Raw genomic sequence first — 27,804 nt, 5'->3', positions numbered from 1 at the left:
CGCGGGGGCAGCAGCTTTAGGAGGGACTCCCAGACTTCCCTCTCCCCAGCCACTTCATCCAGCTCATCCCGGGGGATCCCAAGGCGTTCCCAGGCCAGCTGAGAGACATAGTCTCTCCAGCGCGTCCTGGGTCGTCCCCGGGGTCTCCTACCGGTGGGACATGTTAGAGATTTGCTCACTCAAACAATATTTTGCAAGAACCACACGGGAGACAAGTAAGTCCTTTTTGACACCTGCAGGTGGAGAGTCCATTCGTCGCTGTGCGTGCAGCGATGTTCGAATAGATCTCTGGACTCTCCTTCCTGCAAGCGGATATTTATTAAGAGAAACAGAGTGGGGGTTGAGAGTTGACAGGTTTGGTGAACCCCTGGCCTCTGGTATGGTCAGAGCAGGGGGTGTTTTACGATGTTGTGGGAAACAGAACAACTTTGATTGCTTCCTCTGCAGCTGGTCAATCAAGCAGAGAATGCAGCCACATTATTTTACTGCGTTGTGAGAGCAAGACAAGATGGGTTAATCATTATAGTCTACATTCCAACATAATCCTATGATAAAGATAACCTGGAAAACCCTAACAGGACATGCCCGGAACACCTCCCCAGGGAGGCGTCCAGGAGGCATCCTGATGAGATGCCCGAGCCACCTCATCTGGCTCCTCTCAACGTGGAGGAGTAGCGACTCTACTCCGAGTCTCTCCCGGATGACCGAGCTTCTCACCCTATCTCTAAGGGAGAGCCCGGACATCCTGCGGAGAAAACTCATTTCGGCCGCTTGTATCCGAGATCTCGTTCTTTCGGTCACGACCCATAGCTCGTGACCATAGGTGAGGGTAGGAGCGTAAATCGACCGGTAAATTGAGAGCTTTGCCTTTTGGCTCAGCTCTCTCTTCACCACAACGGACCGGTACAGGGTCCGCATTACTGCCGACGCTGCACCGATCCGCCTGTCGATCTCACGCTCCATCCTCCCCTTACTCGTGAACAAGACTCCAAGATACTTGAACTCCTCCACTTGGGGCAGGATCTCATCCCCGATCCGGAGAGGGCATTCCACCCTTTTCCGATCGAGGACCATGGACTCGGATTTGGAGGTGCTGACCCTCATCCCGACCGCTTCACACTCGGCTGCGAATCGTTCCAGCGAGAGCTGGAGATCACGGCCTGAAGAAGCCAACAGCACCACGTCATCTGCAAAAAGCAGAGACGCGATGCTGAGGTCCCCAAACCGGACCCCCTCAACGCCTCGGCTGCGCCTAGAAATTCTGTCCATAAAAATTATGAACAGAATCGGTGACAAAGGGCAGCCTTGGCGGAGTCCAACCCTCACTGGGAACGAATCCGTCTTACTGCCGGAAATGCGGACCAGACTCTGGCATCGGTGATACAGGGACCGAACCGCCCTTATCAGTTGGCTCGGCACCCCGTACTCCCGAAGCACCCTCCACAGAACCTCCCGAGGGACACGGTCGAACGCCTTCTCCAAGTCCACAAAACACATGTGGACTGGTTGGGCGAACTCCCATGCACCCTCGAGGATCCTGCCGAGGGTGTAGAGCTGGTCCACTGTTCCACGGCCAGGACGAAAGCCACACTGCTCCTCCTGAATCCGAGGTTCGACCTCCCGACGGACCCTCCTCTCCAGCACCCCTGAATAGACCTTACCAGGGAGGCTGAGGAGTGTGATTCCCCTGTAATTGGAACACACCCTCCGGTCCCCCTTCTTAAAGAGGGGAACCACCACCCCAGTCTGCCAATCCAGAGGCACTGTCCCCGATGTCCACGCAACGTTGTAGAGGCGTGTCAGCCATGACAGCCCCACAACATCCAGAGCCTTTAAGAACTCCGGGCGGATCTCATCCACCCCGGGGCCTTGCCACCGAGGAGTTTTTTGACTACCTCAGTGACTTCGACCCCAGAGATTGGAGAATCCGCCTCAGAGTCTCCAGGCCCTGCTTCCTCAATGGAAGGCGTGTAGGTGGAATTGAGGAGGTCTTCGAAGTATTCTCCCCACCGACTCACGACATCCCGAGTCGAGGTCAGCAGCACGCCATCCCCACTGTAAACAGTGTTGACGTTGCACTGCTTCCCCCTCCTGAGACGCCGGATGGTGGACCAGAATTTCCTCGAAGCCGTCCGAAAGTCATTCTCCATGGCCTCACCGAACTCCTCCCACGCCCGGGTTTTTGCCTCAGCAACCGCCGAAGCCGCGTTCCGCTTGGCCATCCGGTACCTGTCAGCTGCCTCCGGAGTCCCGCAGGCCAAAACGGCCCGATAGGACTCCTTCTTCAGCTTGACGGCATCCCTTACCGCCGGTGTCCACCAGCGGGTTCGGGGATTGCCGCCACGACAGGCACCAACGACCTTACGGCTACAGCTCCAGTCGGCCGCCTCAACAATGGAGGCGCGGAACATGGTCCACTCAGACTCAATGTCCCCCGCCTCCCCCGGGATGTGGGAAAAGCTCTGCCGGAGGTGGGAGTTGAAGCTCTTCCTGACAGGAGATTCTGCCAGACGTTCCCAGCAGACCCTCACAGAGCGTTTGGGTCTGCCAGGTCGGACCGGCATCTTCCCCCACCATCGGAGCCAACCCACCACCAGGTGGTGATCAGTTGACAGCTCCGCCCCTCTCTTCACCCGAGTGTCCAAAACATGCGGCCGCAAATCCGATGACACGACTACAAAGTCGATCATCGAACTGCGGCCTAGGGTGTCCTGGTGCCAAGTGCACACATGGACACCCTTATGTTTGAACATGGTGTTCATTATTGAAAATCCGTGTCGAGCACAGAAGTCCAACAATAGAACACCGCTCGGGTTCAGATCAGGGGGGCCGTTCCTCCCAATCACGCCCTTCCAGGTCTCACTGTCATTGCCCACGTGAGCATTGAAGTCACCCAGTAGAACGATAGAGTCCCCAGAAGGAGCGCTCTCCAGCACTTCCTCCAGGGACCCCAAGAAGGGTGGGTACTCTGAGCTGCTGTTTGGTGCATAGACACAAACAACAGTCAGGACCCGTCCCCCCACCCGAAGGCCGAGGGAGGCTACCCTCTCGTTCACCGGGGTGAACCCCAATGTGCAGGCGCCCAGCCGGGGGGCAATAAGTATACCCACACCTGCTCGACGCCTCTCACCGTGGGCAACTCCAGAGTGGAAGAGAGTCCAGCCCCTCTCGAGAGGGCTTGTACCGGAACCCAAACTGTGTGTGGAGGCTAGTCCGACTATATCTAGTCGGAATCTTTCTGCCTCGCACACCAGCTCGGGCTCCTTTCCAGCCAGAGAGGTGACATTCCATGTCCCAAGAGCCAGCTTCTGCAGCCGGGGATCAGACCGCCAAGGTCCCTGCCTTTGGCTGCCGCCCAGCTCACATTGCACCCGACCCCTTCGGCTCCTCCCACAGGTGGTGAGCCCATGGGAAGGGGGACCCACGTTTCCATTTCGGGCTATGTTCAATAATATTAGAAACAAATACATCATTGTTTAAATGAGGCGTTTCAGTTCCACGTTTACACTTAAAGTTGAAGCGTGATGGGGTTTAACAAGATCACTTATTTTATGCAAAGCAAAGTAAATAGTGGAGTTCGACATTAGAGAATACCAATGAGACGTAACACTGAATTAAATTGAATTAATACTTCCCTCATTAAATTGACCTTTAACAACCCATGGGACTGCACTGCGACAGAATCTGATGCTATGATGGATTTCTCTTGTCTTACTTGGCACGTTATGAATAAAGACATATTGTGTAATAGGGGATCAGAACTCATTTCTCACCTAGCTTATCCATCTTGCTTTTCATTTAGAAGTCAGTGATAGAAAGAAAACAACCTCAATCAGGAAGGAGCTATAAAAAGTGATGAAATACAAGTGACAGGCACATTTTCTCTTCTGGAGGGTATGAAAGTTTTTGTGCGAGACTATATTTTTGTCATAATGCGTGTGTGACTCCATTTGAACTCTAATTAAGGAGGATGCTGGAAAAATAAATGGGTGGGTGTGAGATCAAACCCAAGCAGACAGAACGGATGAGAGCTGCTTGTTCCTCCAGAGGAGCTGAAAGATGTAACAAAACATTGGGGGGAAATTGTGTCAGCCAGTGTATCACCCGTGAGCTCAGAAAGGGGTCACTAACCTGCCAGAGTCGATCATACACTGGGGAGTGTGGTGGGCATCAAAGGCGCACACACACACACACACACACACACACACACACACACACACACATGGTGTGAGTAATGAAATGTGACAAGTCACAAACTGAAACAGTTTGAAATGCTGCAGGTCTTGAAATATGACCAAGGCAACACGTACAAGGGAACAGATTATACACTTGCTCGTTTTCCCATTCAGTGTGTGTTTCAATCAATGCAATGTAACATGGGGTAACATGGCATACAAATGCACTTGTAACTGTGGCACCCAGACAAGTATCAACAGCAATACATGCATTTACACACTTTAGAGTTTAAGACCAGACTACCTGATTGAGGAGCATACAATGTGGCTGTCACCTTTTTTTAAATAGGCTGTAAGCCAGGTCATCCGCTAACAGTAATTATTCGGATCAAAAGCTGAAAGTGAGGCTTTTTACCACTACCTTGAACTGAGGAGAAAAACATCCCTTTTGATCTTGTAGTTAGAACACATAATTTCCTTTCATTAGATTTCCATATGATTATAATTATATGTATCTACTGTGTGACCCAAAAAGGCACTTGCTTTATTTTTGAGAAATTATTTTCTGTGCCCACTTGTATACTCTCTATTCATAGATAGCAGAAGTGCACTCGGGCTGCAAGTTGGTTCGATTTGGGAATTTGGCAGAGCATGCTGTAAGAACATAGAAGTGTGCCAGTGCTTGGCCTTCTACTGATGTGGTTTGCTCTAATTGGATTAGTGCATTCGTTGGACATGTTCCCGCTCCTGGCTTCATGCACCAAAGGGCAACAGGAAAAGTTGTGGCAGGTCAACAAAGGACAGCTAGGATTTTTAAATGGGGCTCTTGGCTGCAGTGTGTGTTGATGAAACTGGACCATCGTTGAAGAAGAGATAAAGAAACTATCGTAGGTCTAGTTGATGCTTTGGTAGGTATGTGAGATATAACAAGGAAAGATTTGTGCTGCAGTTATTACAAAATATTCTAAACGTTTTTCCTATGGTTTTGAGGAACAGTTATGAATATACTCTAGTGATTTAATTAAACCTCCCAGAGCTCATTTCATCCATATTAACAATCACAGTGACTCTGAAATTTTCTCTTTTCATCGGTGGCAAATATTACAAGGCGATCTTTGTAATTACCGCAGTAGAATGGTTCAGTATTAAATGTACTCCGCTTTTTTTTCCACCCTTTCAATCACATGTACCTCCATTACTGGGGATGAGTCATTTCATTAAAGGAGCCTGAGAATTGCAAGAGATAACAGTGGTAGATTAGTTTTGGAGTGTATATTGTTCTGTGAGTTCAAGGAGGGCACTAAAGCATCTGAAAGTCTTATTAGCCATATTAGGAAGTTTATTTGAAATCATAATGCAAATGTGTCGGAATAATACCTGTATTGAGCCCAAAGCTGTACAACACAATGAATGAAATGTTATTGCCACTTGTTCTTCCTCTATCTGAATTTTCAATGCCTTTTTTTTTTGCAACTAAGAGAGAAGCATCTTGTTTTAACCACCAATGTGTCAAGCACATATTCTCTGGCTCACATGCTTGAAGATAAGCTCAAAAGAGCAACCTGCCACCTCACAGCAACAGAGGCCAGATGGCAGGGAACTAGTTTGGCTTATTCTCAGTCCTCTTTGACAGATTTCTTTGAAATTGGGTTGGTGGAACTTCCTATGTAAGGTAAAGTTAGGGAAGATGAGAAACACCAGAGGGAGATCAGTGAAACTCAGTTGTGAAGGTACCCACAGAGTTGTTTTTCCTTTGCTCTGCAGGAACATTTCTCTCCTGCTGCACTAATGGAAGTCAAATTTGTTACTCTCAAGATACTGCCTTGTGTGCTACGGTTGTTGGACAAAAAGCAAAACAAAACCTCACTTCAACTGAATTAATCTCATCCATCAAACTGGTGACACCCATTAACAGTGCACAAACTCAATTAAATACTTCTGCGCAGAGGAGTGTTGGTATTTTGGCAGACAAAAAAAAGTCTGTTTCCGCTGTTGTGGGCGTGAACAATGGCTACTTGATCATGTATGCTAAGAGGCAGATGTTCCAGGCACCAGCAACTGTGTATGCCAATTATATTATATCAATTAGCTCTTGTGTGCAGAACACCTTTTTTTTTTGTAAAATCAATGACACGTGGTGAATTATAACTCATCATAAAATTATACATGAGGGACTTGTTTATGAGTGAAGTGTTTAATACTGATGATAGTTTGCGGACACGTTCATGTGATGACATAATTGTATTTTGTCATTTAGACCATCATGACAGTATCCTGTGTTTGCTTTAAGCAGATTCCACTTGAAACATTACACTCGTAAACGCCTCTCCACTTTTACACAAGAAATACGAGCTTGGTTAATTGATCGAAGCACTGAGTGCAAAAGGAGATCAGATTGGTGGCTAAGAAGAAAATGATACACAGTCAAATGCAAACGCCACTAAAATATTTGTGACAAACATTGGGAATTGGAGCTCTGCAGGAAAATCCACACTGCCAATTCTCGGGGGATGAAAAGAATCTGTTTCATTTTGTGTACGACATGATTCAGTACGAACGGGGAAAACATCTGCCCACAGTTAAGTATAAAAAGCTTCTGTTACCAGCACAAACACATCATGCAAGTAAACACTACTAAGATGCTGATTCCTATGCCGACGGGTTTATGTGCAATATGCTCAACGACCAAATAAAAATAACCGCCCTCTCTTCAATATCTCACCAGCTGTGTTATCATAATGTTCCTCCTTCTGCAATACTTGTAGAGCCTCTGAACATCAGAATTGAGCCTGTTTGCTTTGTTGTGTTTCATCCACCAGCCTGATAGTCATGTTACTGGGATATAGTCCTGTTCAAACACAGGATGGAATTCAACATATTTGTATGAATTCTTGGCGGCTCGGTGGCGCACTGGGTAGCACGTCCGCCTCACAGTTAGGAGGGTGCGGGTTCGATTCCACCTCCGGCCCTCCATGTGCGGAGTTTGCATGTTCTCCCCGAGCCCGCGTCGGTTTTCTCCGGGCACTCCGGTTTCCTCCCACATCCCAAAAACATGCTTGGTAGGCCAATTGGAGACTCCAAATTGTCCCTAGGTGTGAGTGTGAGTGCCAATGGTTGTTTGTCTCTGTGTGCCCTGCGATTGGCTGGCAACCGGTTCAGGGTGTCCCCCGCCTACTGCCCGATGACGGCTGGGATAGGCTCCAGCACGCCCGCGACCCCCGTGGGGACTAAGCGGTTCAGAAAATGGATGGATGGATGTATGAATTCTTCTTGGTACATATGGACCTGGAAGAAGCCAAGTAGATTAGAACATGAGAACTGGGAAATGAATTTCAGCATCTTCTTGGACTATACTGTTCCAAAACAAATTCCTTTCTGTTTCCCAAACATCTGTCTTCTGTCTGATTTTTTTTCTCTCCAGAACAATCAAAGTGGAGGTGTATGATTGGGATAGAGACGGCGGGTGAGTGGAATTGTCTTTTTGTTGATGTAAGTGCCTGATTGTTTGTATCTCACAAGTTGTCCAAGTGATTCGTGCATTTTTTTTTTTTTTGTCTTGCCAGCCACGACTTCATCGGGGACTTCACCACCAGCTACCGAGAATTAGCACGAGGGCAGAGTCAATTCAATGTGTATGAGGTAATTCGTTAGCATTTTTATTATCATTTATCTATTTAATTTTATTTGATTTTTTTAGGGAGTTGTCAAAACAAAATTAACACCTGTGTTAACAATTCTATTTATGTACCTAGACATTATTTCCTTTAGCAATAGCAAATATTTGAGTCTGTGCAAAGCAACAAAGAAGACATGTCAGGGTCTTCATAATGCAATGGTTCACTAGCCCCACACTCAGGATAAATACCTGTCCTGAATGTCATCTCCATTATCTTTTACTCTTGATTCCTCTCTCCCTCTTTGAGCGTCTGAAAGGCTTTTTTGTTTCTTCACTTTTTGCATCAGCAGATTGTTCAGTGTGTCAGACAAATTGCTATCCCTCCATGTTAAATTAGGGGTTGTCACTTTCATGCCTCACATCCGTAGAAAATCAGAGTAATGAGCTGAGACGCCTTTGGTCTCAAAATTGATATTTCTCGCTTGTTCTCGAGGCAGTCAGTGTTGCACCTTGAGCCTGCTGTCCGCCACACCCATCAATAGACATTGTATTTGGGCACGTCAGTCTCATTGGAGACCAGGGCCAAAGGGTTAAATCAGGTGTTTAAAAGTGAACTTTAGTATCTAAGACTAACCGCTACACAGCAATATGTTACATTCCTTTATTCTATTGTTACATATTTGTCCTCATCGCCCAAAATATTTGAGGTTTGATGTGACTATAATTTTACCGTTACCATGAAGACTAACTTGACTTTAAATTGGCTTGGCTCCATTTGAATGCATTACAACTACTTTATGTCTGGTAAGATGGATACACTGTGTCAGTACAACCATTAGCAGGAGCTACATTTACTCAAATGTTTGCTCTAATTGTCTTTTTGAACTAATGCATCTTTTCTACGTGAGCTATGTGAAAAACTGAACTCTAATTTGAATGACATTAACTTGCTTCCATTGTAATGGAGCAAACGATAAATCCAGTTTTATAACTGTAATCTTCTAATGCTCCTTTAAGGTCATTTGAATAAAATACTTTTTTCTATAATGATATGTATGGGATTTTTTTTTCTATCTGATGCAAAGACGTTTCTCTTATTGGTTCCTTTTTTTTTTTTCATTTCTAGGTTATAAATACCAAGAAGAAAATGAAGAAAAAGAAATATGTCAACTCTGGAACTGTGAGTGCCTGCAGCTAATCAAGGCTGGAAGTTTGCCTCTTTTGTGCTTTCCTGTTATTTCTCTTTTTCACTTGTTCAGTCCAATTGTCACATTTGGTGGAGGGTGTTGTGAAAATTGAGTATTTTTGGTGAATACAAAAATGGATGGAGACACAGTTTGTACAGCTCCACACTTGCTCAGTCGTTGACTCGATTGTTTCATTTAGGTGTTGTGTCACAAAAACGAAAATCATTGTAGTTCACAGCTTGAATGGCATTCCAACTGATAGATCACAATGTTAGATGTCATCAAGCAATTTTCCCCAAGCGTCCTTGCTTGTGTGGCCGTTTGCAAGCAATGCATACAAATAACAAGTGATACAAATCATCTTCACGCTTGTCTCGGGTAAAGTCAACAAATTATCTAAAAAGCAGATGGCTCTTATCGTTCGGCATGTGTGGCAAGCGCTCACTCAACATTGAAAGTCATTGATGGGAAGCGACGCTTCAGTTGTTTGGCCATCAAATCACGTAGATTGTCTTCAATCTCATTTGTGTTTTTGTTGTTGTTGTGTCTTTTAGGTGACGCTGCTCTCATTCTCTGTGGAATCAGAATTCACATTCTTAGATTACATCAAAGGAGGGTAAATGCACTTTTTTTTTTTACCGACTCCAAATTTATTGAGAATTGCTTTCACACTTTGCATAATGTCACAATTTAAATTAGAAATGAAGTTTTGAAGAATATAAACATTTTCTCATTTTAAATGTGCACTCACCAGTAAGGAACTGCAATTTAATGTTGATCATTACTGCGGTACAAAACCAATTTTTTTTTTTTTTTACGCTTGACATCTCATGAGCTTGCTGCTGTCTTGCAACTGTTTGGTGGGGAATTACATACCAAATAGTCACAAAACTCGTTAGTACTCCAATTGTGATGAAGTGGCTCAATTTACTGTCGGATTTGGCTAGCGTTGAGATAATTAAACTACTCCTATTGTTTAAATTAATAATGAAATAGCAGGCCAAGAGAAAATAAATACAATCAGTATGTTGATTTTTTTTTCAGCATGGAGTAATATGATGGAGAATGATAAACTCACAAAGTATAATAAAGCTGACAATTGCGCTGAATAAGATTTAAAACAATAAACTGAATTAAGATGTTGTTTCTGTTAATAGGGGGGTTCCGCTCAGATATAAATGAAACACTTTGGGTTTTACGTCTACAAGAAAAGGTGTTCACCAATTGGTTAAATGTCGAAAAAATATTTCACAGAGGAGAAGAGTGCGTCAACTGGTTTGCGCTAGCAATCATTCCAGGGACGAGAGTGTGAACAAATGTCAAAAGCATTCATTTAACATGGTTTCACCAAAGTGACAAGAGTCTCCAAAAGATGTCACAGCATCTTTTCTAACACTGACCTTTACACACATTGCACAAACAAGCAGATAATCGCTCTGGATAGTTGTTGCTGAAGAGAGCTTAGTGAATGACGTCACTGTCACAGCATTTCCCGCAAGAGAATTTGTAAAGCTACCATAGCACGCAGATACCTCATGAATAAAACAAGCATGTGTAATTAATGTTAAGGTTGGCAGGGTCAGGCGTTGGCATATTCTCAGTCTCAACCTAAAACGGAAAGGTTAATGTGAATCTTTAAGTCGTTCATTTGCTTATCATTCTCCTGCTTTCTTCTGGGCTAGCGTTCACATGTAATGAGGGGCTGTCATTTGGGCCTTCCACGAGATCTCGTCACCGTGCTGTAAATTAACAAGACGAAGCCAGAACTTCATCAGCGAGGGAGAATTAGATTATGATTTGTTCATAAGTGCTCCGTCACTTTAATTACTGGTTGGCAAGTCGCTTCCTCCTTCCACTGCTCCTAGTGGAGGTGAAAGTGGGAGAAGTACACGGGTATAATCACTTCAATTTTTCTTAGGGTAGTGAGGGACCACTTTATGCTTGACTACATATGACAAATGGCAATGACAAATTGAAGTACTGATGGCTTCTGGACCTTTGGCACCATAGGAAATCATTTACGAAACTTGATGAGGAATGTTTGATGCTCCTGCCTGTTTCATCTCTACATTTTTCTCTTCGCCCACCCCCCTCCCTTTCTAGAACGCAGATCAATTTCACTGTGGCCATCGATTTCACAGCATCTAACGGTGAGTGATACAAATTGTATGTGCAAAGCCAGAAGTGATAGAAGTACTCTTTGACTGTGGCATGTTCATTTTTTGGAATCGATCACAGACGCGCGAGCTGGCGCCTTGTTCGAAAACTGTACAAACATTGTCACCTTGCTCCATCACTATACGGTAAATAGAGGTGATAGTCGGCAAAATACAGGACAAAGCCCCATTTTAATCTTTTTGTCTATTTTCTTCTGTCACTGAATCGCAAACAAGCCCACGGTTGACTCCGTGGAATTCAGTCCTGTATTGATTTCCCAATATTGGTTAATTGTCAATGACCAAGTAACATGCCGTTCTTGATATTCCGAAAGGTCACAGTTATCGGCAAGCTGTCCAACGAGCCACGGCATAGTAATGAATGTATCGAGGTTTGAACTTTAGCCGTCCTCCAGTTTGCCTCATTAAAGTTCTTTACGCAATGATGGCTATAATACGTATATACTCATGGATTTCTCTATTTATATTTCAGAATACAGAGTTTTTGTGAAATCATGTGTAACCTCCGTGATGGGGTCCGTTTGAAGAAGTTGGTTGACCTGAATATTGTATGAAGTGATGTGAAAGCTTTGTGTCGCTTGTGTAATCAACAGGTAATCCCTCCCAGTCCACCTCACTCCACTACATGAACCCGTACCAGCTGAACGCCTACGCCATGGCCCTGAAGGCTGTTGGGGAGATCATTCAGGATTATGACAGTGATAAGATGTTTCCCGCTCTCGGCTTTGGAGCCAAACTACCCCCCGATGGACGAGTCTCACATGAGTTTCCACTGGTAAATTCATTTGCTGTTCAGAGAGCAACTTTATGATACTGGAGTTTTATGTGGTGCTCCTTTCTCAGAATGGAAATATGGAGAATCCTTACTGCAATGGTATTGAGGGCATTTTAGAAGCTTACCACCAGAGTCTGAAGACAGTACAACTATATGGGCCAACCAACTTTGCACCGGTGGTGAACCATGTCGCAAGGTGAACAAACAACACAAGCATGCTGGAAGGGTGTGTCCCTCTTTTGCCCTCACAACAATTCTATTTCAACTACAAAACCGTTATTGAGATGAAAAAGTGTTTCATTTGCAATGAAACATTCAAGACTCTAATAAATGGCAAAGAAAGAAAAGGAAAAAAAAAAACATCATTTGACGGGTTCAAGAAATTACATGAAGGAAAAGCAAGGTTGCTATCATCAAGGGACAGATTTTCTTCTTTGAAATGACTTCATTCATTTCTTTTTCTTAAATTCATTTCAAATCCCAATGCTTTAATGGCATACTTAGGTGTTCCTTAGATGATATAAAATGTTACAAAGAAAATGCCAATAATAGTGTCTTCGTCTGTCTCTGGATTAATTGTCCAAACCAATAACAGCGCAGACACAAAGAAATAAGACTTGACATATGTGAACGGATATTTCGATCCCATGACAGCTGTCAACAGATATGGTCAAAATATACTTACAAGCTGGTATTGATCTCCAAGGTAAATGCTAACATTTACTTCGAAAAAGCTCTGACAATCGACCTGTTTAAATTTAGTATATGACAAAATGTACCCAGGTATGAATCTCACTCATTTATGGTACAAGATGATAATCTGCCAATTAAAAAAATTATGCTGTACTCCAGAATTAATTCTGCTGAGCATTATCTGAAAACCCCATTTTTATGTTTGTTTGCTGTTTTTGAAAATCCATAATGTCTAATCGCAGGTACGCGGCGTCAGTGCAAGACGGCTCCCAGTACTTTGTGCTCCTCATCATTACAGACGGAGTCATATCTGACATGGCTCAGACCAAAGAGGCCATTGTTAATGTAAGTGTGGGGAAGGCCAGAGCTAATTTAAGATGCAACTTAATCGAAATGTTCATATAAAAAAAAAAAAAGAGGTGATGGGATTAATCCATTAACATTTTCCACAATTTTCCCAGGTGTCCAATTAACTGAACAAGCCGAGGATTATTTTTCATGGAGTTTTGTCATAAATTTGCCACGCTGAGAATCTTATTCAACAAGTTTTTCCATAAAATAAATTGGTCTCTCCTAAGTCAACATTATGTTTTTTTTCCCCTCCCAAATGTTTTTTGTCTCGCTATCTTTGAATACAACCTGTTCCCTTGTTCTCTTCTTCTAAGCACCTATCACCTCCTCCGCAGCCAGCCGCTGCTCCGAACACCCAGCAGACTGGATTTAAAGGGAATTTGCGACTGTTAGTCAACACATTAGAACAGCCACACCTTCCTTTTAAGATCTTGCCTGCTGCTCTATCGCACCGTATCTTCTATGACTGCTGCTTTCCGCTTCCACTTCTTCTGCTTTTACCCTCTTTGGATCTTTTGGAGTTGTTTTTGAACATGCTGCCAAGGTGTTTTCGCCCTAAAATAATGACAGCATGAGAAAAAGTTGCATGACTTTCTTACTAACCTCTGTGTGTGTGAGAGTGAGAGAAAAGATGGAGTTTAAAAATGATCGCAGTTTTTGCTAGTCTACAAAAATACCATGCGTCAAACACTCGTCACCTTCCTTCTGGCCTCTTTGTCGTCTCCCTTTGGAAAGTTAGACTGTCTCACCCACACATACAAAGACTTCTGCTGTCACTTTTATTCTCATCCCCTCTCGAGGATCAAGTCCAGCTCTCCCCCAGACGTGTCACCCCTTTTTTCCCTATAGAACCTGTTAGGTTACGGATTCTAGTTATTGATCTGACTCCAAATTGTGATCAACACTTAACTCATAAATTGCTATGTCCTAATCCACACACTGGCGCACCTAACAATTTTGCGAGTTCGTTCTGTCAAAGAGAAGACCAGTAGATCAATTAGACCAAATTTACCAATTATTTATTCCTGACAAAGCGCACTAATACAGGCCTGGGTCCCGGGTCCCTCACACTAAAGCTCGTGCGTTTTTGTGACCACCAAAAGACGACACATTCTTCCGGGTTGCCCAGTTTTAAAGAAACACAATATGAATATTAAAGCATGCAAAATATTGTGAGATGATTGGTGGATGGCCATCTCCTCCCCGTCCAGGTGTCGCTGAGGTCAGGCGGTTGGGTTTTCCCCTCGATGCCCAGTCCCATAGATGTGCTGTTGTTCTCCTTTCTCACCGACCTTGAGATTATCTCGTCCGGTACTCCCTGTCTGGGCCTATACACAACACTTCGAAGAAAACAAGTTCATGCAGTTTGCCTGCACATTCCTCGGCCCCCACCAATCCACACGAGCACTTCAATACTAGATATTAATATGATTATAAGTTTAACACAACCTTAAAAAATATGTTTGCAAACTCCCAAAAACACATTTTCCTTTATTCCCTCTCATGACCTCATTTATGAGGTCATCACCCGTTACCCTAGCAAACAGCTACCAGCGCGCTGTCGATCCTTCCTTCCCCCCGCTGCTCATGTTGAGTCACCAGGGCATATTGGCCCATCGGTGGCAACGGGCCAACGGTTTTCTCGATCAACCGGACAGTGAGTGACCTAATACATGGAATACAACAACAATCGCATAAAATCATAACTGTAGTAAAAATAGCCACAGCAACAAGCACAGACATGATGAGGCCTTTCCAGCTTCCGAACGTTTTCATCCAATCAGACCAAATATCGGTGTGTAGGCCTGAATGATCTTTCATCTTTTTGTTCAGTGTCCTTAGTCCTTCCAACGCCTGGATCAGTCGGCCTCCTCGTGCCGTGTTGTTTGGGATGAAAGTACAACATGCATCACCAAACATTCCACCTACACCATGTTCCTTAGCCAATAGCATGTCCAACGCAATTCTATTTTGGAACGCCATTAACGACGTTGCAGCCAATTGTTCATGAACTGCGGCAAATGATTCAGCTGTATAATTACCCAGTCGTTGGACAGTGTAATGAAAGTCATTAGTACGGTCTACATTTTTATTGGGGGTGATCCATAGGAAGATACTTTCGAATCCCGAGGACACTTGATTAACGAGTTTATACTTATCTGGCACACCCCTGGACACTCCTATAGTGTCAATATATGTTGGATCGTCGTCGCTCAATCACGGGGGCAAAACGTCTCTTTTGGCTCGCTTCAGGAGCCCCGCCAGTGGGGACTCCAGGTCCCAATTGAGATTCTGTATTTCAATGGGGACAACCACCACAGGCATTATCAAAGACACGAGGGCACAGATACCTGATGCATTCTTCGGCAAGAGATCCTATAATCTGTCATCACCACACCACAACCAGATGTCACTGGTCTTCCTCTGCTCCTTCCATCACTGCTGGGTGAATTCTGGCATGTCCTGTTAAAGCTTGAAAACAAGTGAATTTGGAAAAAACTTTGTATATCACAATTACAAATTGAAACCTACTCACCCATTTCTATTTTACCACTCCCCCTTTGACACATTCACCCAATGTGTCATTACGTATCAAAAGGAACCTGCAAAGCGTCCCCTCTCATCACCACTCTCATTGTAGCCAGGCCCGCGGAACCTCTAGCTCCCATCTGGGCCCCGGGACCATCACCCCAAGTCCTTGAAACTTGACCGTCCACCACACACTCGGCAACACAAACAAAAATCATCGCACTCCTGTCAGTGAGCTTATAGCCCTGCTGACAGCGGACATTTGTACACACAAAAACAGACATCAAGTATCAAAACAAAAACAGTCATAAAATGAATCCTGGCGCCCGCGGATCATGTCCTGAAAACCACGTCATCAACAAGTTCATCATAAAAACCAAAAGGGCAAGGGTTAACATATTCTTGTAAATCCAACACAAACTTTCCACGAACGCAATCGACAACCTGCAAGAATGAAAACAAGTTATGCAAGCAACGCGCAATCCGCTCCTTGGCTGGTGGCTGGTGCTGCAAAAAAAAAAAAAAAAAATCAAGTCACACAGAAAAACAAAGCAGAGCGTGCTATTGTCGCAAACACGTTCAAGCGTCAAACAATTGGTCACTGTCCACCTAGTCCATCACCCCGTCGGGTGAGCTCAAAGTCGTCACACGTCAAATCGTCCAAAGTCTTGCTGTTCGATACTAGTTCTGTCTTGTCTGACCATATCACTGAAATGGGCCTTCTCCATCACACCGTTTTGTTGTCGATGGTGCCCCTGATTGATCATTGAGCCATGGTTCCAGTCTGTACCACCCCTTCAGGTGAGAGGAATTTTATCCTCAATTGCAAACACATCACCCCAACTTCAGACCTCTCTGGCCAATCATACTGCACACACACACTCAAAGTTAGTATGTTAGTGTGCAGGCAAACATTGACTCCTAATAGTAACTCTTCACATTTGGACATAGTTGTCAACATGACCTATTGTAAAATCTCCAATTCAATTTTCCATAAACTCGCCCATCAGATTCATCGCAAATTGTCATATATGTCTATCTGGGGGGGCCGACTGTGGGACCCGCGTGTCAGGGGAGCCTCCATAACCTCAGATTGCTCCTACAAACTCGGTCTCTATTACTTATCCTAATTAAATTCAATAAAGATGGGTCCGACTATTCCCTCTGGATTTTTACGTCATCATTTGGCTCTCCCCCTTTTTCCTGTTGTCTAGCTCAAATATGTTTCTCAGTCTGCTTCACTTTATTGCCCCTCTTGGCGAGTCTCACTCCCCCCTCTCAAATTTTCAACTTTAAAATTCACGCCCAATTTTACAAAATTCTTTCTATATTTTTGTCAATTTTCTGACCAATTCAACACGTTCCAAATTTAAACATAATCTTGTGGCTTTCCCCGAATTTTTATTCAGCCTCTTCGCCTTCACACGCAATTTCTACGGAAATTAATAATTCTAGTTATTATTGTTAATCATCCGTGGCCCTCGTAAGGACAAGCCGCACCAGTAATGGATGGATGGATGGATTGTTAATCCTAACCCCAAATGCCTATCATAAATTGCCATTTAAATCAATTGTCGCAAGGGTCATGTCAATGTATTCGTTATTTAAAGCCCTACTGTATTCTTTTTTTTTAATTAAGTAGTGCCCTTTATTACTATTTTGCTGACTATCCAGAATTCCAACTTTCTTATGGCCCCTCACCCCTTCAAGCTGAAATATGCATCCTATAAATCAGTCGCAGTTGATGTGTAATTAAATTCTGTTGCTTTGATAAAGGTCAATTAAGTTTAGCAATTCAGCCTTCTGTTGCCCGAATCCAAATTTTCACTGGTCCAATTATAAAATTTCATTATTTCAGTTAGATTAATTATGTATTCGAAATGCTAAGTTACATATAAAAATGTATGATTCAAATTATTTAATTTCTATTGATCAATGTCCACTTTGCAAAGTTTCTGATCACGCTGTCGTATAATTTGTCAGTGCATCTTCACTGACCATATCTATGTATTTTGTTTTTTATCCCCGTTTCAGTGTCAATAAGCATCCTTATTATTCCCTCTTTTATCAAAACTCCTCAGTTATGTCTGCCCCAGCACCCAAACACACTTCCATCCCTTTTGTCCCATACTCCACCAACTTTGTAATGCTTCAGCAGTCTTTAGCAATGTGTCCAGTTTGACTTCATGTGACTCGTGCAAGTCTTTAGCAGCCTCTCCTCTTAGATTCTCATGATGATGATTCAGGGCTGGACCGTCCGCCATTCTCAAATGCATCCATCTTGTCTTTGTTCTTTCAGTCTATTTTTTTGATCTGCGACTGTGTGTATTCCACCAACTGTATGGTTCTTGTCCTGTGAAGAGCCGTGCTTGCCCCCTTCAAGCATGATAATAGTTCCTGTTGTTCTCCCAAAGGTCAAAGGTGTCTCATGACCAGGGACAGTCCTCTGTTGATTTTGAGGCAGCCAGTAGAGTACAAGGACTCAGTTCAGGACTTGTGCCATGCGCTAGGGCAGAACACACTGGACACAAATTTCACAAAACTATCTTCGTGTTATCAGTCTTCATGTGTAGTATTTGTTCCTTACACCCCAAATCTTCCTATTAACATTTTGTATCCTATCAGTTGCGCACACTCATCATCTTACTATCAAGCCGCCCTTATCAAATGTTTTTTTTTTTTTTGAGTAATCCATCCACCCTACCCATTAACACGGCTAAAATCCTCGTTCCAGTGTTTATCATCAAATAAAGTTCCGAAATCCTTTATAATAAACTGTAATGTAATTTAACAATCTACCAACATGGTTGTATATGCGGTGAGTGTTATTGTTCAATCTATAGGTCATACAGCGCCTGTGTTCCAACTATGACACTCCTCCTTGGTTTACCATCTCATAAATTATTGTTGTCAGCAGCGCTAAATGATAGTGCTTGAAAGTGAATGTCTTATCGCCCAATTTAAAACACATGCCGCATTTGAGCGAGTATTTATTCATTTATTTGCCATCCTCATGTTAGCTGGCATGTGTCAGAATTAAAATGTAATTTTGCTTTTAATTTTAAGTCTTTCAAAATTGCTATATCCTTACTGCACCGAGATAAACTGTTAAATACATCTTTAAAAACAAACAAAAACAATCTATGCTCCTGTTAGCCTGCAATTGTCCAAATCAAAAATGTTATTTTCTTTTAATTGTCTTTCTTTTGAACCTCTAAATCGCTCATGTTGCTAACTTAACCTAACCTTAAAGAAAGGACCAACAGGTTACTCCCAATAGCTCCTCATTATTTACGAGTTAGCCCCCCTTTCTTGAACATTCTCTGATCCATGCAGTCTTCCTCCTCACACCCCTGCACCCACACAGGGTGTGCACATAAACGCACACACCGAGCGCGCACACAATCGCACGTACACACACACACACGCATCCACACGCACGCACGCACGCACGCACGCACAATCCATCTCTCATGTAGCTTCTTTGCCACTTTCTATCGGTCAATACCATTCACAATTTGCGCTTCCACATCAGCATATACATTCCTTCAATCTCACTGCTTCAAACATTCACTGAGAAACTCACACTGTCCCTGCCCCGCCCGGGCCATAGCACCCCCCCGTGCGAGGGGGGGGTCGCGGCATCAATGTTGACCGGTTACAGGCTGGCCATTTCCTGCAACAATCATGATGCCGGCCCACCGCCCGCACGAGCATAGCACAGGCCCACGCGCACAGCCCAGACCCGCGACTACGCGCGAGTGCAGGCACGCTCATCAGTCTCAACTTCTCAAAGGGCAGGCCAACTTTGCTGTTGCGCCCTTCATCATGTTCACATTCGACATCTTTCAATGTCTTCTACACAACATTTGTTGTCTCTTATTCTCATCCTATCAAGCCACCGTTCTAGTAACTTTCTGCCACACACGTCTTATTTTCTCTATTGCACACACGCCCTATTTTCTCTACTGCCACACCTTGCTCATCTTAGTTTCTCTAACCAACTTAAACACACCATTGTACACTTCTCAATTTCCCTATTATCGCTCAAAAGCCTCCTAAACATTCTCACATTCTCCATTACTGATTTCTTCCATAGAACACACATCTCACTCACACACACTGATATACACACCCACTCATGAGGATCCTCTGCGCGCACACACACTCTCCCCCCAATTTGGTTCATTTTGGATATTTTAGCGGTCTGATCTCTCACAGGAGGAACTGTTACCACCGGATATTTTTTGAGGAGGCCTCACTTCCCCTCGGGGATCTCTTTATTAACCCCAGCTATTTGAATACGATCGTCACCGCACCCTTGTCCGCCACGACGAAGCACTAGGTCCCTGACCTATCCTTAGTACGCGTAAGTCCCTGACTTTACTGTACACGTTACACACGTAAGTTCCAAACTTATTCACCGTATGTATCTTAACTTCATGCACTCCTTATTTGATCTGAACGACAGTCTCCTCTTAAATTTCCTCTTTCAATTTGCAGCATTTCGACTTATAGTAACAGGTATTCTGCTTACCTTATCGGTGATGAGCTCAGGGTTTAGGAGACGTCGTACCAGCTCAACGTTGTGCGCTTATTCCAAACGGTTCGCCGACCGGGAGACAGTGTCCCTGACACTGTCCGGTGTCTTGGCTAAAGACCACGAGTTGTCAATTACCCTTCTCTTGACATCACGTCGGGGTCACCAAGAAATTGTTAGGTTACGGATTCTAGTTATTGATCTGACTCCAAATTGTGATCAACACTTAACTCATAAATTGCTATGTCCTAATCCACACACTGGCGCACCTAACAATTTTGCGAGTTCGTTCTGTCAAAGAGAAGACCAGTAGATCAATTAGACCAAATTTACCAATTATTTATTCCTGACAAAGCGCACTAATACAGGCCTGGGTCCCGGGTCCCTCACACTAAAGCTCGTGCGTTTTTGTGACCACCAAAAGACGACACATTCTTCCGGGTTGCCCAGTTTTAAAGAAACACAATATGAATATTAAAGCATGCAAAATATTGTGAGATGATTGGTGGATGGCCATCTCCTCCCCGTCCAGGTGTCGCTGAGGTCAGGCGGTTGGGTTTTCCCCTCGATGCCCAGTCCCATAGATGTGCTGTTGTTCTCCTTTCTCACCGACCTTGAGATTATCTCGTCCGGTACTCCCTGTCTGGGCCTATACACAACACTTCGAAGAAAACAAGTTCATGCAGTTTGCCTGCACATTCCTCGGCCCCCACCAATCCACACGAGCACTTCAATACTAGATATTAATATGATTATAAGTTTAACACAACCTTAAAAAATATGTTTGCAAACTCCCAAAAACACATTTTCCTTTAAACCAAATCCTTCATAGCCTTTGATTTCTTTCACTCTCTCATCTTATTAACTGTCTGTCTAGATTCTTCATCTCACCACATATGCCAAAACCACTCCACCACCCTTTTGATTGGAACGAGGATTTTCTCGAATGAAACTTAAAGGGGTGACTGATGATATGCAAGAAAAAAAGAGGGGGAGCAGGGTGGGAAGGGGGCGTCAACAAAGTCAAACCAAAGGGAAATGCAAGTCCTTTCCATTCGTATTCTATGCTGCTTATCTTGCTGGTCATCTAGAGCCTATCTCAGATAACATGAGGCAAAAAGCCCATTGTAAAATAAATAAATAAATAAATAAATAAATAATATTAATAAATAAAATCTTGGCTGATTATAAGTATGCAATGTGTTTTCTAACTTATAAATAGAGGACATCAGGTCACCTAAATCGACATCCCAATAAAGGATATGTGGCCATGACATTTACATTTGAGGAGCACATCCGCAATGAGTTGCTGAGGAAATTAAAGGATTCTTTGTTGTTTCATTGAGCTGATTCTAGGCTGTCATCAGCATTGGGAGAGAAAAAAAATAGGGCATGGTATACTGCCAGGTTATTTTTGGTTTTAATGTCATGAGCTACACGCGCACACATTTGTCTGTGTGTGTGTGTGTGTGTGGGAGGGAGGACAGGCACTGACAGAAGTGTTGAATACTCATTATTACGCTGATGTGCAGTTGGGGAAGCTCTGCTAAAAGAGGCTCCCTAATTGTCCAGACAAATGTCATTAAAGTAAATAGCTGGAAGTTGTTAGAGCAACAACTGGGCTGGCTTGTCTTTAGATCATATTGTTTGCCAATTAACATTTATTCATGCATTTACCATTCAACCATTAGTCATCCGATTTGAAATTGCAGTCTGCCATTTTCATTTGGTCCACAGGAATGTTAATTTGACATGCCAATCATTTTAGTAGCACGTATCACATGCATATCCATCATTACTTTTGCAGCATACAATATGCAGCAGAAGAGTTTCGTGGACAAAACGTCATGAGCAAGCTTGACACGTCTTTTCAATTTACTATATCAGGTCATATTATATTCATATGTTGACAGTTATTGTTTTTTTATCTGTGTCTGTGACAACAGTTATTTGCTTTGCTATAAATTCTCAATGCAAAAAAAGCAAATTAGGCTTATTTAGAATTTGTCATAGATAATGGTAACAATTTTTAAAATGTTGTTTTCTTCTGTTTCTGGTACTTCTTAAGAACATTTAATATGTTCCAATTAAATGTTTATGATGCAATCAATATGATTTTGTTAGTATGGACGTGTGGCTTGGGAGTGGCTGGGCGAGTGACCGAGGACGGATGCTGTATCAAGAAAAGTTGGCATCTCCTCCCTTTCCCTCCTCTCCAAGCTCACAACAGCTTCCATCTATTTCGAGGCCACCCCATCTATTCTGAGCCTCCCGCAAACATATTTTATCACTCATCTCATGGCTCACCAAAACTTTCCCTGTGGCTTATTGAACTTGCTCTGCCACAATAAAATGTAAGCGGCTGCTTATCCGTGTAGCTGTTAATATTGTCACTTGGTGTCGCCTCCTCCTGCATGAAGATAAATATTTTGTGAACCAAAGCTGATACTAGGGAGCATTCAACAAAATGTGGATTTAGGGGACTAAAGCGTGTGGAATAAGAATATTCCCATTCTCACCTTTGCTTACCTGATGTAATGCACTGCTTTTGTTAGTCTGTTTAAGCCTTGTGGGACTTTCAGATCATTAAAGAGCATTACAGAACATTAGCTGTACCATGGATAGCTGAGCATGTAACTGCTCTGAAGCCACAATGTCGCTATCGTTGTACAAGCTTCCGCTTTCCCTTAATGAGTGGATAGTGTGTTCACTTTTTCTTTCTTCTAATTGCTCTACTTTGATTATTCTGTAGGGTGCAAAGCTTCCAATGTCCATCATCATCGTGGGAGTGGGTCAGGCTGAATTTGACGGTATGGCGATTTTTATGGTTAAAGCCTGCTGCAATGATAAATATTAATCAGGTCTTTAACTGTAGGCAGCAGAAACGTTGCCATGGTAACAATGTAGCTATTGCTGGACTCAAAGCGTTTTATGAGTTCTTCAACAAAACTGTTAAATTGAGTTAAAGGGAGTGATTCACATTTTAAATTGCCGTTTATTATTATGAGGAAATTTTTGTCAATAATCATTTGTGTCAGAGGTAGTTGTGTGCTTACTGTAATTATGTACTAAAATGGCTGATGATAATTATTAGGAAAGATGATTGGTAATGTCAGAGGCCATAATGACGAACTTTTCATTTCCATCCGATTAGAAATATGCATCTACAGAGCACTCAAAGCTCTTCCCGCCTTTTGTGAGCTGCGGCATCAATAATTTATTTCCCTGCTTTCCACTCACGCCTTTATGTTCTCGCAGCTATGGTGGAGTTGGATGGTGATGACATTCGTGTCTCATCCCGAGGGAAACTGGCAGAGCGAGACATTGTCCAGGTAACAGCTCTTATCAGAGCATAAAAGTTTTAGATATTTGCTGTCATTTCAGATGCATAAGCTAGGTCAGAATAGGGGGAGTGGGAAAAAGTAGTTTCATGGTACACCATTCATATGAATGAAAGTACTGATTCAATGTAGATAGATGTGTTTTTTTGATCAAAATGAATTTATTCATGTTGCTTGAAGTGTGTTTTATATCACGTTTTGTATTGTTCCTCCTCAGTTTGTCCCTTTCCGAGATTATATGGACCGGACAGGTAACCATGTGTTAAGCATGGCCCGTCTGGCAAAAGACGTGCTAGCAGAGATTCCCGACCAGTTCATTTCCTACATGAAGAGTCGAGGGATTAAACCCAACCCAGCCCCGCCACCGTACACGCCGCCCGGACTCACACACCACCACGTACAAATCTGACCAGATGACATTTTATCCATGAAGCAGCCATCTTCATAAAGTTTGCTTTTTCTTGAAGAAAAGATGCAAACTTTCCAGGACTCAAAAAAAGCCTTTTTTTAATCAAAACTGCGGCGGAGACTGTTTGACGTCTAAATGGACAGCTGGCCGGTGGAACAAAAAGATCATGTTGTGGTTAAAACTTGTGCCTGTCTGTGCTTATTTCTGACAGTGTTTCAGGACATGTCAACTTTGACCTGAAGGACTACTTCTCAGTCTTTGGTGTGGCCTAATACGGTAACATTTCCAGACACCTTTTCTTGTCTGGAATTAGTTTTTATATTTGGAGATGATTTATCTCCTTTACTCAATGATGCATCAGGAATGATTAATGAAAAATACCCGTGTGGAGTTTACAATTTGATTTCTTTAAACATCAATCAGGTATTTCATACCCTCAGACCTTGCCCTTCTCTTATTGAGGAAAAGTTTATAAGAACAAAAGTCCCCTTATTTACATTTTACTGGAAAAAAGTATTGTTCAGAGTGGCATGGACAGTTGATAAAACTTCGGTAAAGCAAAACTTATTTTTGTTTGATTTCCATATTAATAGCAGATGGTCTCTACGAGCCGTTGCAGGTTCATCCTTATACATGAATATATATAATTCCAAATAACAATTTATTCCAAGAATATAAAGCAGATTTATTGATAGATTATTTTTACAAGCGTGGTCAACATTCTGGTTCATTTTTCTTTCCTTACAATTCTGCGCTGATAACTTCATATTTGCTTGTTCGCATTTGTTGACATACCACCATTATTAAAGGTACTTTTTTTCAAATATTATTTGTTGATATTGTGTTTTTTTCTTTTTCTTGCGCCACTTGGCCAATCTCTTTGTTGTTGGTGACTGTATATCACCTGCATGTAGATTTGCAGGAAATTGCAATTTTCTGGCATGTGTTGGAACCTCTAAAGTCAGCCTCAGTCCATCCCACTGGTAGATATCTGCTTTGTTCATACCCTCAAACATTTTTCCCATTCGAAATGCTGAACATTAAACGAAACGGTCACAGGGTCCAAATGACATCACTGGCGTCCGGTGCACATTGTCGTTTTTTTCTCAACATTGTCAGCCTTTTGTAATGTTAGCCATAATGAACTAAAAACAAAGACACAGACGTATGTAGCGCAATCATTACTTGCATATGGCAATGCCAATGCGTTCCATTTCCAGTTCTACCACACAGTTTCTCTTTGACATCACTGGTACCAAATCTGTGGTTGTCTCACAAAGAAAGCCAAAGAAAAAGCAAAATATAATTTTGTAGACCCTTTCGATTCAAATCTAAAAATATATGACAGATGTGAGCTCCGCAGACTTGAGGTATTATTCTTATTATTATCATTATTTGTTTTCAAAATTACCAAAACCTAGTCCAACTCATCTACGCACAGGACATGGGTCCCAAAATTAACCCCCTTTGTGTTTAAATAAACGGGACCCTTTAAAAACTCAACAACAACAAAAAGTTGCCTTTTACACGATTCACAATAAGGCATTAGATTATAACCATCAGTGTTGAAACACGATAAAAATATGATAATGAAAATTATTCATGCAGGGTTTTGGTTTTCATCCAAATTTTCCATGATGACTATTTTTGAGGTGTCCTATGCTTTTAAAGAAAACACAGATTTATTTATTTTAATTTATTCTCGTCATTTCCCAATGTAGCATTCAGAGAGATGTACAATTCGTTCACTTTATTTCACGTTTGGACACAAATACAGCTGGATGGCAGAATATTTTGGATAGAAGGAAACCATTTACAGTACACATGTAAATGTGATCAATATGCATGAGAATATAATATCTGATTTGCCTATTGATCCCGTTAGCACTTTAAATATAAAAGAGTGCTTATTGAATATGTTTGATATTTTTGGAGAGGAATTGCTACTAATATTTTTTTTTGTATTGTATGAAAGGTCATTGCTTCTGCCATCAATTACATCTAATTTCCCTTTAGGGTTGTGATTTTCAATATGCATAGCTGCATGTGTCCTGAACTGTTTTATACAGTTACTGCCATTTTACGAAATAGAAACCTGTTCAACAAGCCAACATGCATGGGAGTGTGCTGTTTCTTCTCCATTGTACCTGCTTCTCCTAACATTTCTTCTCTCACCAGTGGTTAAAAAAACCTACATTGTAGCATGTAATTAGCATGTTACGGTTTATTTATTTTTCAATACCACAATCTATCTTTGTTGTTTATTATAGAATTTATTTCTCTTTGTTTTATTTGCATGACACTGCTTTCCTTTATTGTACATGATTAGTGTCAAATGGTTGGTTGTGAAATGCTTTGTAATGGATTGCCTTAAATTAAAGTTCAATTTAAAGGGAAAAAAATGAACACTTGCGATGTTATTTTTCACATTTGTCATTTCAGGGTGCGGTGTGGTTTGTGTGTGACACATGTATGTGACATCCACTCTTGTGTTGTGCTGCAGTTAACAGATGGCTGGTGAGCAAATGGAGGATTAGTCCCTAAACCAAAGTGTTTGACTCCCCAGGTATTTGGACATACTGTATTTCTTTGTAGTTGCAAGATTTTGACCTTTACCAATGACCTTCACAAAAATGTATTTCTTTTTTGGTTGGTCCCTGAGAGAAAACAGTCAGATGATGTCTAAAGAAATACCAAAACGGGACATTTTGAATCATGACACGTGTGGTTACTTGTGTGGTTACAAAGTAAAAAGACCAACGAGAATGTTATAGGGGAAAAATCGCAGACTTAATAATTCATGAATGGACTTGGAACACATTGTGTTTCTCCAAGTTCAACAAAGTTCACAATTGTAATATGATTTACAAACTTTGAATTCCAAACTAGGTTGCTGAATGATATCTCACTGTCAATTAGTTCATCTTTAATGATTGATGAACTGCGTCCTCATCAGTGCATTTGGATCTAAATGAATCACTCAGATTTATTATAGATGCAATCCAACCCTTCTTAATTCAGACATAATAAAGTATAGTACAATGCATATATCAGATGCAGTACCATGAATGCAATCAAACGTATGTAACATCAGAAAAGAGCAGAGGGATGGGGGGAGCAAAACAAAAAAATCAGGAGTGCACTCTTAAAGTAGCAGCATAGGAAAAAACAAATATATCTGAAAATGTCACGACCTTTGAAACTGCTTATATTGCATTCAGAAAAAAAGAATTAAAAGCCTCTCCTGCTTTCCTCTCAGTACTAATTAATTGTTAACTACCACCCCCCCCACCCCCCCACACGCACAGTCATTACAAACTACATCCTGTAGCCATTTTATCACTATGCAGGAGTAGGCTCCCACCAAGACTTTTACTCATAAAGTATGGTTCGTTTGCCTTTTGTTCTAATTTTAATGACGCTACTATACCACCAAATTATTATTTTTAGTGAGCTACTTTGAAAATTGGCTCAATTTTAAAATTATTTCCAATGTATGAATGCACATATATGCATATTTTGACCATGATCATTAGACAGGTAAAAAGAGAAATATGATCCGATATTACTGATTACTGATATAAGCAACCAATATCTCTTATTTGAGATGTGAATGGGCATCATTCTGCACTGCATCATTTGCTTAGAAGAATGCATGCACACAGGGTGTGTTCATTCAACAAAGTGGAAAGGTGCCCAAAACATCATATGCAAGAAGATAGCCTCACCTTCTGGGAAAATCAGGTACTGTATGTTGAGGCTTCCCGAAGGGCTATCGTATGTACTGTTTATGTACTGGTTTATTAATTAGAAATATTTATTTGATTATGTTTATGTATTTGTTCGCAGAGATAAAGTGCACTACGTTATTGTATGAATGAGCTTGATGGCTAAATATAAAATTTGATCATTTTCGAATGAAGACTCGATTTGATGTTTGGATTGTTTTGTATTCATATTAATGTGACGTATTTGTTTTTTATTTTTTTACGTTAGACATGTCGAAACATT

At 42.2% G+C, this 27,804-nt stretch overlaps 1 protein-coding gene across 4 annotated transcripts in view; it reads left to right on the top strand.

Annotated features, from left to right (window-relative positions):
• cpne5b (copine Vb) overlaps positions 1-24,873 on the top strand; it is a 64,379-nt gene extending 39,506 nt beyond the window's left edge. For all 4 annotated transcript variants that reach the window (XM_088389230.1, XM_088389232.1, XM_088389231.1 and 1 more), the window contains 11 exons: positions 7,597-7,638; positions 7,739-7,814; positions 8,918-8,971; positions 9,533-9,594; positions 11,082-11,128; positions 11,749-11,930; positions 11,999-12,126; positions 12,866-12,968; positions 22,796-22,853; positions 23,302-23,375; positions 23,602-24,873. In XM_088389230.1, the coding sequence (XP_088245356.1) occupies positions 7,597-7,638; positions 7,739-7,814; positions 8,918-8,971; positions 9,533-9,594; positions 11,082-11,128; positions 11,749-11,930; positions 11,999-12,126; positions 12,866-12,968; positions 22,796-22,853; positions 23,302-23,375; positions 23,602-23,793 (1,018 nt within the window). In that variant the 3' untranslated portion in view covers positions 23,794-24,873. The remainder of the gene's footprint in view (positions 1-7,596; positions 7,639-7,738; positions 7,815-8,917; positions 8,972-9,532; positions 9,595-11,081; positions 11,129-11,748; positions 11,931-11,998; positions 12,127-12,865; positions 12,969-22,795; positions 22,854-23,301; positions 23,376-23,601) is intronic.
• Positions 24,874-27,804: the final 2,931 nt, after the last annotated feature.

This window comes from Syngnathus floridae, chromosome 11 (genome assembly GCF_059516105.1).
Source record: "Syngnathus floridae isolate MCC-2025c chromosome 11, RoL_Sflo_1.0, whole genome shotgun sequence".
In the NCBI taxonomy this organism is placed as follows: domain Eukaryota; kingdom Metazoa; phylum Chordata; class Actinopteri; order Syngnathiformes; family Syngnathidae; genus Syngnathus; species Syngnathus floridae.
The sequence above is the reverse complement of the archived record's forward strand: the minus strand, read 5'-3'. Positions and strand labels throughout refer to the sequence as shown.